Genomic DNA, 11,438 nt, shown 5'->3' on the forward strand with positions numbered 1-11,438 from the left:
ATAAGAATTTTAAATCGGAACATAAACCTCTTGTGCTCTTGCCTTGATCTTATCAACGTTGAGAACGCCTTCTGCTTGGACAGGGGCCAGATCCCTGGAATGACTTCCCTGTCTCTTATCTCTTGCGTCTGCATCCTTAAAGGCCACCGCAGAAACATGCTGGGTTTTCTTCTCCTACAACAAGGGACCTTTTCAGCTTGGAGCTGAGCAGGAGATATGCTGGCATGAGCCTTCTTGGCAAACGCCTGAGCTATTCACAGATGCACGGCATAGTAGGTGACAAAGCAGCATTGGTGCAAGCCTCTGGTTCTGGCTGCACAGCATGAAGTAAAGATTTCTAAAAAATCGGAAGACTCTTTTTATGTCTATACCTACATATATACACACACATACATGTTGCCCCTTCCATCACAGCCTGCCAAGGTGCTTTGCAAGTATTGCTAAATATAGCGTCCCAGAGGCAGATAAATATCATGATTGCAATTTCAGAGTGAGTTAAACTGAGAAACCAGCAGAGAATGTGACTTGCCTCAAGAGAGACAGTGTGAGCAGAACTTAAGTCTGGGCTTTGATCTTCAAACCACATTCCTTGAGCTGTGTCCTTATTCGTACCATATCATGTAGTCTAAACAGCTCTGACATCTCAGGCAGCAGAGATCCCAAACTGCAGGTTGCTAACAGTTTGGCAAACCCTCCTGGTTGTCTTTAGTATGTGACTGAGTGCCTAAACCTGAACCTGCCCTTTAAAGCAACAAGAAAGATTCATCTCCCTGGCCAGTTGCACCCTTGGGTTACTTGCTGGACAGAGGCCCCTTATGGAGATTTTAGCACTCCAGTTCCCTAGGTGGGCTCTTGCCTCCTGTTGATGGGCACATGTCTGTCTGCTGAGCGAAATGGAGAAGGTCCTCTGGTAAGTGAGAATATGAATATCCATTTGCTTACTGGGGAAACCAGCTCCCCCTGTGCTCCTCCCAACCTAGCCACTGAGCCGCCTGCTGAAGGTCTCTGTTCAGTGATAGCTGGCTCTGGAGAACCCCAGCCCTTGGTCTGAATAATTTCTGACAAAAGACTTTGTCCAGAGTTTCCTCCTTGTGGAGAAGGATCCAGTGTGGCCAATGTGGGAATGCCTCTGTCTGTTAAAAACTATCCCAAACATCTGGCTCTAGACATTGTTTTATTTAGCATTGCTTTTATTGGATTTCACGGCAAAGGCTAGCCAGCCTTCAACCTGTCCATAGCAGCCAGAAGGCAGACTGTCATGTCTCTCTCTTCTGCTTCCTTAAAGAAAAGAAATCTTATTGCTCCCTGCTTTTCACAAATTCCTGCCATGTATGCCTTTGCACCCGTTAAATATTGTAAATGCTTGCAGTATAGACATTGTGGAATAACCATGAGTCTGTAATCCAAACAGCACCATGAAAGTAGTGAGTGGCTGGTGAGTCAGGAGGCTGACATCCTATTTTCAGCGCTGTCCTTGCTTTGTGTTCTGATGTGGGTTGAGGGTCAGGTTTAAGAATGGGGAGGGTGGGAAGGTGTAGAAAGGAGGTGAGGACTGAGGTGCAGCCCAGTGACCGGCTGCCCTGTGTGTTGGTGGTGGCTGTGGCTGGTGGCACGTGGTTCAAAGGGCGGGGAAGTGGCGAGGCATGTTTCCCAGAGAGGGGGGACAGATTTGATGACTTTTGGGTCACACTGGAGTGATGCAGCAGAGAGAGAAAAGGGTTGGAGATGGCAGAGGGTCACAGCAGCTCTGCCACTGTTTTCTGGCAGAGCTTCATGTCCAAGATGGCAGATCAGGCATGTCTTTCACCACTGCATCCAGGCCCACTGCAGTTGCTCTCTGTTCTCCTTTATTTGCGTGGCTGTGGGAACCTGGCACCCGTTCCCTCTCCCAGTCTCCAGAGCTGTAATCCTCTTTTCCCACACACCTCTCCCATAATACACCCACTTCCTGCGCTTGGCTTCCACGGCTGGGGCGGTTTGTCCAGAGGCAAGTGCACTGTGTCAGCATGCGTTTGCAGCCTGCTCATGCCAGGGTAATTAATACTCACTTTGCAGTTTTAATTTGTGTTCCCTTTAAGTTGAAAGCAGTGTGTTGCTCTGTGCCAGGCTGCCTGGCCGGAGGGAATCAGATTGCCCTGGCCTCATGCAAACTGGAAGCTGCACATGCCCAAGTACACACCATGTGCCGGCTCCATGAGAAGCATTGTACCTGGGGTTCCTGGCCCGAAGGGAGGAGGACTGTGAGGGCAGCTGGCTGTGATCCCTCTGGAGGGAGGGTGTTCCTGCTACACAGGGAGGACTGGAAAGGGGAAGGTGAGGAGGAAGCCGAGGACATGGTAGTGTCACTTGTGTACAGACCAAAACTGCTAAGGACTCTATGCAGATGTAGTTGAGAGATTTAGGGTCAGATTATGTCTTGCCTGTGTCTGTGCTTGCTTGGAGCTCCTCTCGTGCTCGCTCTTCCTCCCACTCAGGCACACGTAGATCCTGTGGTGTGTGCAGGAACTGCTGCAGGTGTGTGCAGGGAAGCACAGGCCATTTGTATCAGGAGAGAAAGTGGGGACAAGACACAGCTCACTAGCGGGGGGATGTGGGCTCATTCACTTGTTCCTAAGAGATTTGTGTTGCCTTCAGAGCATTATCTTCACTGGGACCCTGGAGCGGTGATCTCCCCAAGTTGGCCAGGGAGCACTGACAACCTGCCCCTCTGAATTACCCTTTTCATCATGCAGCCTCCTTTCTTCAGATTGTCAGGCAGGCAAAATCAAAGCTTGCAGTAAGCTTTTTCAAAGACACATCTCAAAGACGTGTGAGAGAGAGGAGAAGAAAGGCTTATCATGCTGGTGCCAGCAAGGACCCATAGCTGAAACTGGCCTATTTCTGCATTTGGGCGAGTGACCAGCAAGCGTCTGCTAGGCCCTTTGAAGTATCTTCCGAAAAAGCTCAGTGTTGTCTGTCTGGTGGCACCTTTCTAAGTCTGGTAGTTGCCATCTGACAGCTCTGCGTGCACATTTGCAAATGTTTGATGGATTATTTTTTTTTTTCCCCTTTGTAAGAGGGACAGTGATGTGTTTGTAAACTATTGAACTACTCTTTGCAGTGTGGTTGCATAGAAGGAGGTACGTGTTCGGCAGCCTTACGTTGGTGGAGGAAGACAAGCCTTTCAGCCTTTTAGGGAAGGGTAATGGAGAACACAGGAAAACAGTGCTAACTACAAAGTTTTGTTTTTTCTTGTTAGAACAGCATTTGGAATTGACCTTTCCTTTTCTTGGAAGAGAAAGGAGAAGAGTAGTCACAAAATGAAGTTCTGTCATGTTCTATCTTTTAGCTATCCTGAAATTAAACTGCGTATGAACCTGAGGGTGAAGAAGAGACTTTCAGGAGGAAAGGGGTTTGTCATTGAAAAGTTACTCTTTGAGCTGCTCCAGGTCTGTGACTGGAATAAATTGTCAGAGGCCCTGTTGGAGTTAATGAAAAAGCAGTTAAATGTGAATTGCTGCTCCACTGGAGGAGCTGGTCCTGCTTGTCAGTGACTATTTCTTGAAAACTGCCTGAAGCGAGACTGTAACTGAAAGAAAATCACCACTCATCAGAAGGTCACAACACCTAGATGTCAATTAGTTCATCCTGGCTGCCTGACTGTGGTGTATGTATTATGCACAGGAGAAACCAAGGCACAGATGATGGGAAGTGGCTTGGTCAGGACCGTGTCTGGAATTAATATCCTCTTCCCTTGCTTACAGCTGATGGTTTCACACATCAAAGTTGATGTATCATCAGTTTCTTTTCTAACCACCTGGCAGGGATGAGAGGAAGGAGGACAAAGTGGAATTAAAACTAGTGTAGCTGTAAATGTTCCACTGTGGAGTCTGACAGCCTTTACTCCCTCTGTGGCTTGCCTGAATATCAGTACTACTTCTGGCTCTGTCCGCTCCTGGACAAGGCGGCTGTCTCACAAACAGGCAGCATCACAGGCAGGCATCCGTCTTTGCCAAGGCTCTTCTGGGGATTTATTCCTTTCCACACAGGGTGGTGGTGGGAATCGGATGCGCCTTTACAACTTGCAATTACATGGTGCCTTTCATCCCAAAGGACTTTTAACAAGTGAGTCTGCAGACTGCAAAGAGATCATTCGCTCACCACTGAGGGGCATCCACCGCTGGAAGGCAACATCCTTTAAACGGAGCTCAGCAGCGGTTCCCAACTGCTGGGGCCCTAGGGTAGGAAAGAAGGGACTCCTGTGCTGGATTGGCCTTAAGTAGGGGACGGGTTGGCAGAGTACATAAGCTGATCCGATTTTGAATCCCACCAGGATACTAGAGCTCTTATGAAAGAGAACCAAAGAGTATTAAGCAGAGCTTAGTTTCGTATCACCCCTAGCACACCACTCCCTTCTAAGATGTTGTTGCATTAGGTAACTTCATTTCCCCCCTCCTGTGGGGATTGTCATTCCCACAGCTGAAAGCATGCTTGGAGCTGTGCTTGCTTTTGCTATGTCCAAAGAAGAGAACCACGCTTCTGTGGGATCATGAGTCCAAGATTAAGTTATTTCACAATCTGCATTTGTGATATTTTCACAGACTTCATAGGGGTAAGGGACGGGTTTCTAGGAGGAATGTGGGTTTGTATTAGTAGATTTATTCTTTGCCTGTTTATATTCTTCCTATGTACTTTTTCCTTGCTGAAACATACAGTTATGTTACAGATGGATTTATAAAGCAGTTGCCCATTTCTTTGATTTCTGAGGGCCGCTAGTATGATTGAAATTCTGCATTTCCTCTGTGCTGTTAATCTCACTGGTCTTTGAGGCACCTGCATCCAGTTGCTATCAGTACCATCTTTAGGTGTGCTTCTTTGATAATGTGCTTCAGATATGTTCAAGCCTGGTTGCTTATTTACCACCTGTATTTAATGGTGATAATGGAATTGGTGCCTACTGTACAGGTTTGTAAGAGTGTATATGTAGGTGTGCGTATATGAGGGAAGAAGTGTGTGCCTGGGTGCATGCTGACAAGTGTGCGTGACCAAGGCAGTCTGCGCATAGTTGCTTGAAACGTGTGTAACGCAAGCTAGCTCCCTTAGGAGCTCATCTAACTCAAATGAGGCATGCAGTGAGGCAGCATGGGTGTCTGCAGGTACTCAAACTACCTTCTGCTCCGGACAGTTGTACAAGCCAGTGATGAGCTGTGCTCCCTTGGACTGTCCCCTGGATGCTGGTGGAGTTTGGGCCCTGCTTGGGTTGAGTTATGATGTGAGTGGACAAGATTTGTGTAAGTGGGGACAGCTCTCTCTGTGATTTCCCAGTCAGGAGGAGGTCTGTGTGTGCACAGAGGGGTGTGGACAAGCGACCAGGGAGGTGCATGTGTGCTGAAGAGAACCTGTGGCGTGTGAGAGCAGGTGAGCATGTGCAAGTGAGCATGGGTGTATGTGACAGTGTGCATCTGAGTGTGTGCGCCCTCCTGCTGGCAGCCAAGTGCTTGTATCTCAGGCTGTCCTCCAGCTGTGTAAATATATTGCTTAACGAACTGAGGGCTCTGGTTAATGATTGCTATTAGCGCAGGGCCCATATTAGGCTCCATTTTGTGCGAGTTACCCAGCTGCCCGAATGCCATTAGAGTGAACGCACCAGCCTTTAATGTCAAGCGTGGAGTGTTTGTGCTCAGAGGAGCCTCTGCAGGAGCTGGCCTGGGGTTGCTCAGCAGGGGCTGTCAGGCAGGTTTATGGCAAGCTCCCTGGGGGCCTGCTGCAGCAGCAGCAACTCTAACAGGCTTCCATAGTCAAAGCTGTGTCCCAGGCATCACAAACTGGTGCTGGGTGCCCAAGGGGGAGGGCAGGCTGGCTAGGACACTTGCCCAGACTACAGGGAGGCAGCTGGCCCAAGCGACAGGGTGGGGAGGCATGTGTTGCCCTCTCTGGCAGCCAGCCCTATCCGTCTTCTTTCTGGGGGTACACCTACAGTGCTACTCATCAAGAGCCAGACCACCACATGCTGTGATCCCAAATGGTGTCTTGGACTAAGCCATATCAGGCCTGGTCATCCCTAGGGCAGGATACAAGCTCCAAAGAAAACATGCTTTTCTGCAAGAAGAGAGTGGAGTGATTCAGTGTGGTGCTCTTTCTTCCTTCCAGCAAGATCCCTACTGGAGGTGCTGCCCTGTGGGTGCAAGACAGACCCATACTGCTCAGGGTTATAAATGACTGCAGATCGGTCAGGGTGTTGCCATGAATGAGGGCAGTTGCATTACTGCCTCTCCTGTTACTGCCTACAGTTGGACACAGGGCCCTTCTCACCCTGCCCTTGCCTGCTGTTGTGGTTGCTGCCCTGTTGAAAGCCAGCCGTCATCTTGTGGCCGCTTGAGAGGTGCCATGATGAAGAGGCAGGATTCGATGCTGTTTGAGCCTTACTTGAAGCTGCCTGACCGTGAATCTCCACATCATCCTGTGTTTTCTCACTTCTGTGTCCTTCACCTCAGCTCTTGTTCTGTGTCCATCTCCCTTGTGATGCCCTGGGAAGGCTCTCTGCTCCACACATTGGCCCCAGAAGAAGGCCCAGAGAGAAATCCCAGGGCACCTTCCCATCCAAAGCCTGGTGAGTTTTGTGGATGACTTTTGTCTGTCCTCTGGACCCGTCTTTCCCTGGCCTCTTCTCCATCTGCCGTTCGCCAGAAATGAACTGATTCAGCTGCCTTCCCTAATCCTGTCTGGCATTTCAAAATGGAGGGGACTGCCAGCTTCTTTGTTCCTGTTCCCTCTTGGCACTGGTAGGGGACCTTCTCTGCTCTGGAGAAGGACAAATGTGCTGATTTATTCTGCCCCTTAGCTTTGAATAGGGGTTGCTATGTTACCCTCCAGCTCTGAGGCTTGCCAGAGCACACACCATATATAACCCCACAGCAGGTGGCTATTGAGTAAAGGCCCTTAAATCTGCCTCACTTGTTTCTTATGCTGCTGGCCAAGGTGTCAGGGGGATGTAGCAGGGCATGATTTGCTGGCTGAAACTCCAGTTACAGCTGATGCCAAGCACCATATTGGCATTTTCCATTCTCAAGTGCCCATCTTAATCTGCAGAGGAGGTACCAAGTAGGCAGGAACATGCTACCCATGCTGGCTTTTAAAAAGGCCTTTTATGACATGAAGGCTGCCCCATGGGGCTGAGCTGTGACAGATCCTGGAGGCAGAGGCTTCCAGATCCTGCTGCAGTGACTGCAGCACCCGGGGCCTGGCTTGGACACTTCTGTAGATCTCTCTAATTTGGTGTGACTGTTTGGGTGAGCCCAATCATCTGAGCAGCTTTCTGGGAAAAATTGCATGTGCTTGTCCTGTGATGACAAGTTAGAACCCAGCCAGGATAGAGGCAGGTGGCATCAAAACATCACCTTGCCATGCCATTATGTGGTTGCAGCTGTCTGATAGACCTGACTTTGAAGTGCCAAAATGTACCTCTGTCTTAGAGGTCTTGCTAGGAAAAGCCTAGAAGAGGCAGCAGGGAGGCACATAACACCAGAGCCCAGGCCATATCTTCTCTCACTAGGTTTTTTCTAATCTCCATGAAAACAGTGGTAAAGCCCTTCCCAGCAGTGGTGGGAGTGAGAAGAGGGTAGGAGACATTTCCACGAGTGTCTGAGCTGCTGAACTTCCCAGCATGTGGCACTCAGTAGCTCACACATACCCCTGGTGAATGAACTCTGCAGGATCATGATTAAATACTCTGCTGGCCCATAGAGCAGTGAGACCTCCTCTCCTGGCCAAAGAGTGTCTGTGAAGCAGCTGCCCCAATGGTGCTTCTGCTTGCATAAGGCAAGAAAAAAAACAAACAAAATTCCCAGTAAGTAAAAGGAAAACACTTCCTATTTAACAGAGTGGAATCACTTCTTTGGCACCGTAATTCCTTTGGAGATCCACAGGTCCCAGCACAGCCTAGTGAGGAACAGCATTTCTGTCCTGTCACGCAGTGCAGGGTATTTCTGTCCTCCTTACTCTGGATTTGCTCTGAACACTGAGAGCAAAAGGGGAGGGCATGGTCTTTGGTGGCTGTGGTACAAACCAGGCTGTAAGGTCTTCAGGTGGGATCTTTTCCTCCGAGCATCCTCAGACATTCCTCCTTGAACTGTGGAGTCTGGAGCCAAAACTCTGGAGAGTTTCAGTGTGTGAACAATCCAGTTTCTTAAGTGTTCTTAATCCAGTTTATGGATTAAGAAAGGGTGATTTGTAAATCCTTACTGGAGAGCTGTTGAAAAATAGGACTGAAGAATGAGTCTTCGAAGATGACTTGGTTTATCTCCCTGCTCTAAAAGTGTAGTAGATCCTCTTTCAAGGCTAAGTGAATCTGAATTTAGCTTTTCCGTGTGATACCTTCTGGCAGTGATGCTCTTCTGACTCTGGGACTCTAAATGCGTCATGGATATCCTGTTTCACTTAGTGGCTAGAGGTGCCATGAGTCCTGGTCATATGGATCCCAGGGATCTCAGTCCTGGAGGGGGGGCACGCATGCTTTTTTTCTTGAGGGGTAGGAGCAAGGGCAGGAGCAAAGTGCTTCACTGCTCATGTTAGTGCCATTTGCTGCAAGTACAAGCATGACCACCCACTGAAGGAGGTGTAGTTGTACCAAGAGAGGGATATGACAACGCACTTGTGGCAGGAGATGTTTGCAGCTTATATGAGTGCTAACTTTGTCCCTCTTTTTATTCCCCTGCAGAGCATCAATGGAGGCCGCCCGCCGCCCCACTTTGTGTATGATCCATCCACCTTTGCTTTCCGTTCCCTCAGCACCTTGAAGCCGCTGAGCCCAATAGCTCCAGTGGAAGAACCGTCATGTGCCTACTGAAGGAGTTTCTCCAAAAACCTCAGGAACTATCAACCAACCACCTGCCTGGCAGGGAGAAGGGAAGGTGGTGATACCCAAGGGGATGGGTGGGAGAAGAAGGGGACAATGACACATCTTTGCAATACAGCCTCTCTGGCAGCAGGAAGGATATGGCTTTGCAGCAGTGCCTGTTTTCATACCATCACCATATCTGACTAATGGCAAAGGGAGAGATTTTTGTCTTTCAGGGCAAAACAAACCAGTCAGGTCCTTAAACTGCAAGGGCAGCCACCAAGGCAGTGTCAAACACGGGGATGGTGGTAGTTGAAGATATCCCTGAGGAGTTCAGTGACTAGTATGGCCTGTATGGTAGCAGGGCTGAGTGAGCAGGGTGTGAAACCAAGTCCAGTCAGTTCCCCAAGAATACCTGGGTCTCCAGTGCTTTGCTATAGACCTGACCCTTCTCCTGCTCAGAAAGGAGCTCAGGATTGGAGATGGAGGCTATACAGGGCTGCCTGCAAAGCAAGAAGATCCCTCTCTGCGATTGTTATAATTGCATTCACTTCAAGCTCTCTTGAGTGGAAGACCCTGAGAGAGAGGTGGGAGGGGGTAACTGGCACATCTTGCTTTGTGTTTCACCTGGTCTGCTGGCAACTCAGTGATGCCATCTAAAATGGGATTGAAATGGGAGGCATGAGCCTCCCACTTGTAGATAGGGGGTTAGAATAAAATTCTAAGATGGAAGGTCTGTGTTCAGCCATCCAAGAAAATGCAGTGCCCACCCTCAGTCCTCTCAGCATCATCATCTCAGAGAGAAGAATTTTGGGGGTGACTGAGTGCTCTTGGGTCTTCTCTCTGCTGAGGCTGGCTGTGTTCTGGGATATGCGGCGCTTCTCCATAGCATTGTCCCAATAACCTGCTGCCCTAACATGATGGTGAAGGTAACTGGCACAACCAAACTCAACCAAATCTAACATCTCTAGCAGCTTTCCACTCCCTGGCTATTAAATTCTTGTAGACCTCCCCTTGTACCAGTCGAACAAGTATTCCCAGATGTAGCATGGAGTGAGAGAAAGGGGTCTCTCTTTTGTGGCCATGTGTTGGCAGAAGAAACAGGAGGGGAGTTTGGGTAAAGCTGTGGGACATTTTTCCACAGACAGTCCTAAGACAGTTAGGACTATGCTAGGCCTAGCTACCACTGGAGTTTGACTGGGATCTGGCCTTGAGGCATGTATGTGTTTTGTGCTACAAGGCAACAGCTAATGGGACAAGCTCTTGCCTCTCTCGGTGAGGCAGAGGAACAAGGCATTTCCCCTTATTGCACCTGTTGGAGAGAACAACCTCTTTGTCTTAGTGTTCCCCACCTCAAGCCTGTATCTGGCTGGGTGCAAGGGGGAGCAAGTCTGGATCAAGGGGAGCAACTGTGAGTAATATAAAACAATTTTTTGTTTTAAAACTGCTCCAGTGTGGAGATCTTTGATGCTGCTCTTTGGATGAGACCACTGGTCAGTCCAGCTGCCAGTAGAAGGCAGTAGAACTAGCATTCACTGGTGCTTTCTGGGCCCTTCACTGAGACACTTGGGGAAAGCCCAAAGGCCATCTAGGCCTGGGGACCTGAACCCCCACCACTGCCTTCCTCCCTCCCCAACCTCCTCTCATTCAGGCAGGTAGAGCAGCTGGGCAAGGCGGTGAGGGGACATCTGTCCTGATGCTGCCCCAGCTCTGCCTGCTTTTTGGCTCCAAGCCATCACAGCTGGGCTACCCCCTGCACCGGTGCCACCTCCAAGGGTTCACAGGCTTGCTGGTGAGGTGCCTCTGGCAGAGCATCGTGGTTCCCTGCAAGAAGTCCCTTCTTCCAACAGAAGCCGATTCCTCTGCTGATTCCTCCTGCCCCTGTAGAGACTCTGCTTATCTTGTTTTGATGGCACACCTCAGCCTTTTAACTGCTGCCAGACCGTGCTGACCAGTGCAGGACAGGAAGCGTCGCCCCTTTGGACCAAACCCCTGTGCTCAGGAGAAGGGACAGCCGTAGTGTGGTACCCATTCGAAGAGGCACGTTCCCCATGCAGATGGCTGAGGTGGCAGCCCTCACGTGGCCCCACACCCCCAGGCTTTGCTCAGCGAGAGCTGTGGAGATGCTTGGCCCCAGAGATGTGTTTCTGCCAGCCCGTGGGTGCGGCAGGCTGCCTTCCCCCCAGGTGGGAGCGAGGAACAGGGGCGTCCTGCCACTATCGTTGCCTTTTAGTACTTTTGTAACTTTTCTCTGTCTTGTCTTTTTCAATCTGAAGGAAAAATTAAATAAAAAAAAAAAAAGACAAAACAAAAATCAATGAAATAAAGTGTAACAGCTGCTATATTCGCATCTCTGGTGGGTCTCGTGTTTGTGGGTAGGGGTATAGGAGGGGATGGAGTAGAGTGAGCTATAACACAGTACTCCCCCGCACTCGTAGCTCTGTATCTTAACCTGCATCTCACAAGGCTATTACCTCTGTCCCCTTTTCTAAGGCCCCCTGAGAGAAACTAGCTTAAATGCCCTTAGCAGTCCTACTTAGACTCATTCCCAGGAGGCCTTTTCTGCTCTTCCTTCCGAGCTCTGATCTCCTCCAGGCTTCCTGCCATGTCTCTTATCTTGAAA

General features: G+C 49.5%; 1 protein-coding gene across 1 annotated transcript in view; it reads left to right on the forward strand.

The window, feature by feature from the left end:
* The window catches only part of LOC309670037 (uncharacterized protein), a 62,828-nt gene extending 53,931 nt beyond the window's left edge, over positions 1–8,897 (forward strand). The window contains exon 5 of the mRNA XM_082480842.1: positions 8,696–8,897. Within this exon, the coding sequence (XP_082336968.1) occupies positions 8,696–8,824 (129 nt within the window). The 3' untranslated portion in view covers positions 8,825–8,897. The remainder of the gene's footprint in view (positions 1–8,695) is intronic.
* Positions 8,898–11,438: the final 2,541 nt, after the last annotated feature.

Source organism: Vanellus vanellus, assembly GCF_965231255.1.
Source record: "Vanellus vanellus genome assembly, chromosome: 3".
Classification (NCBI taxonomy): Eukaryota; Metazoa; Chordata; class Aves; order Charadriiformes; family Charadriidae; genus Vanellus; species Vanellus vanellus.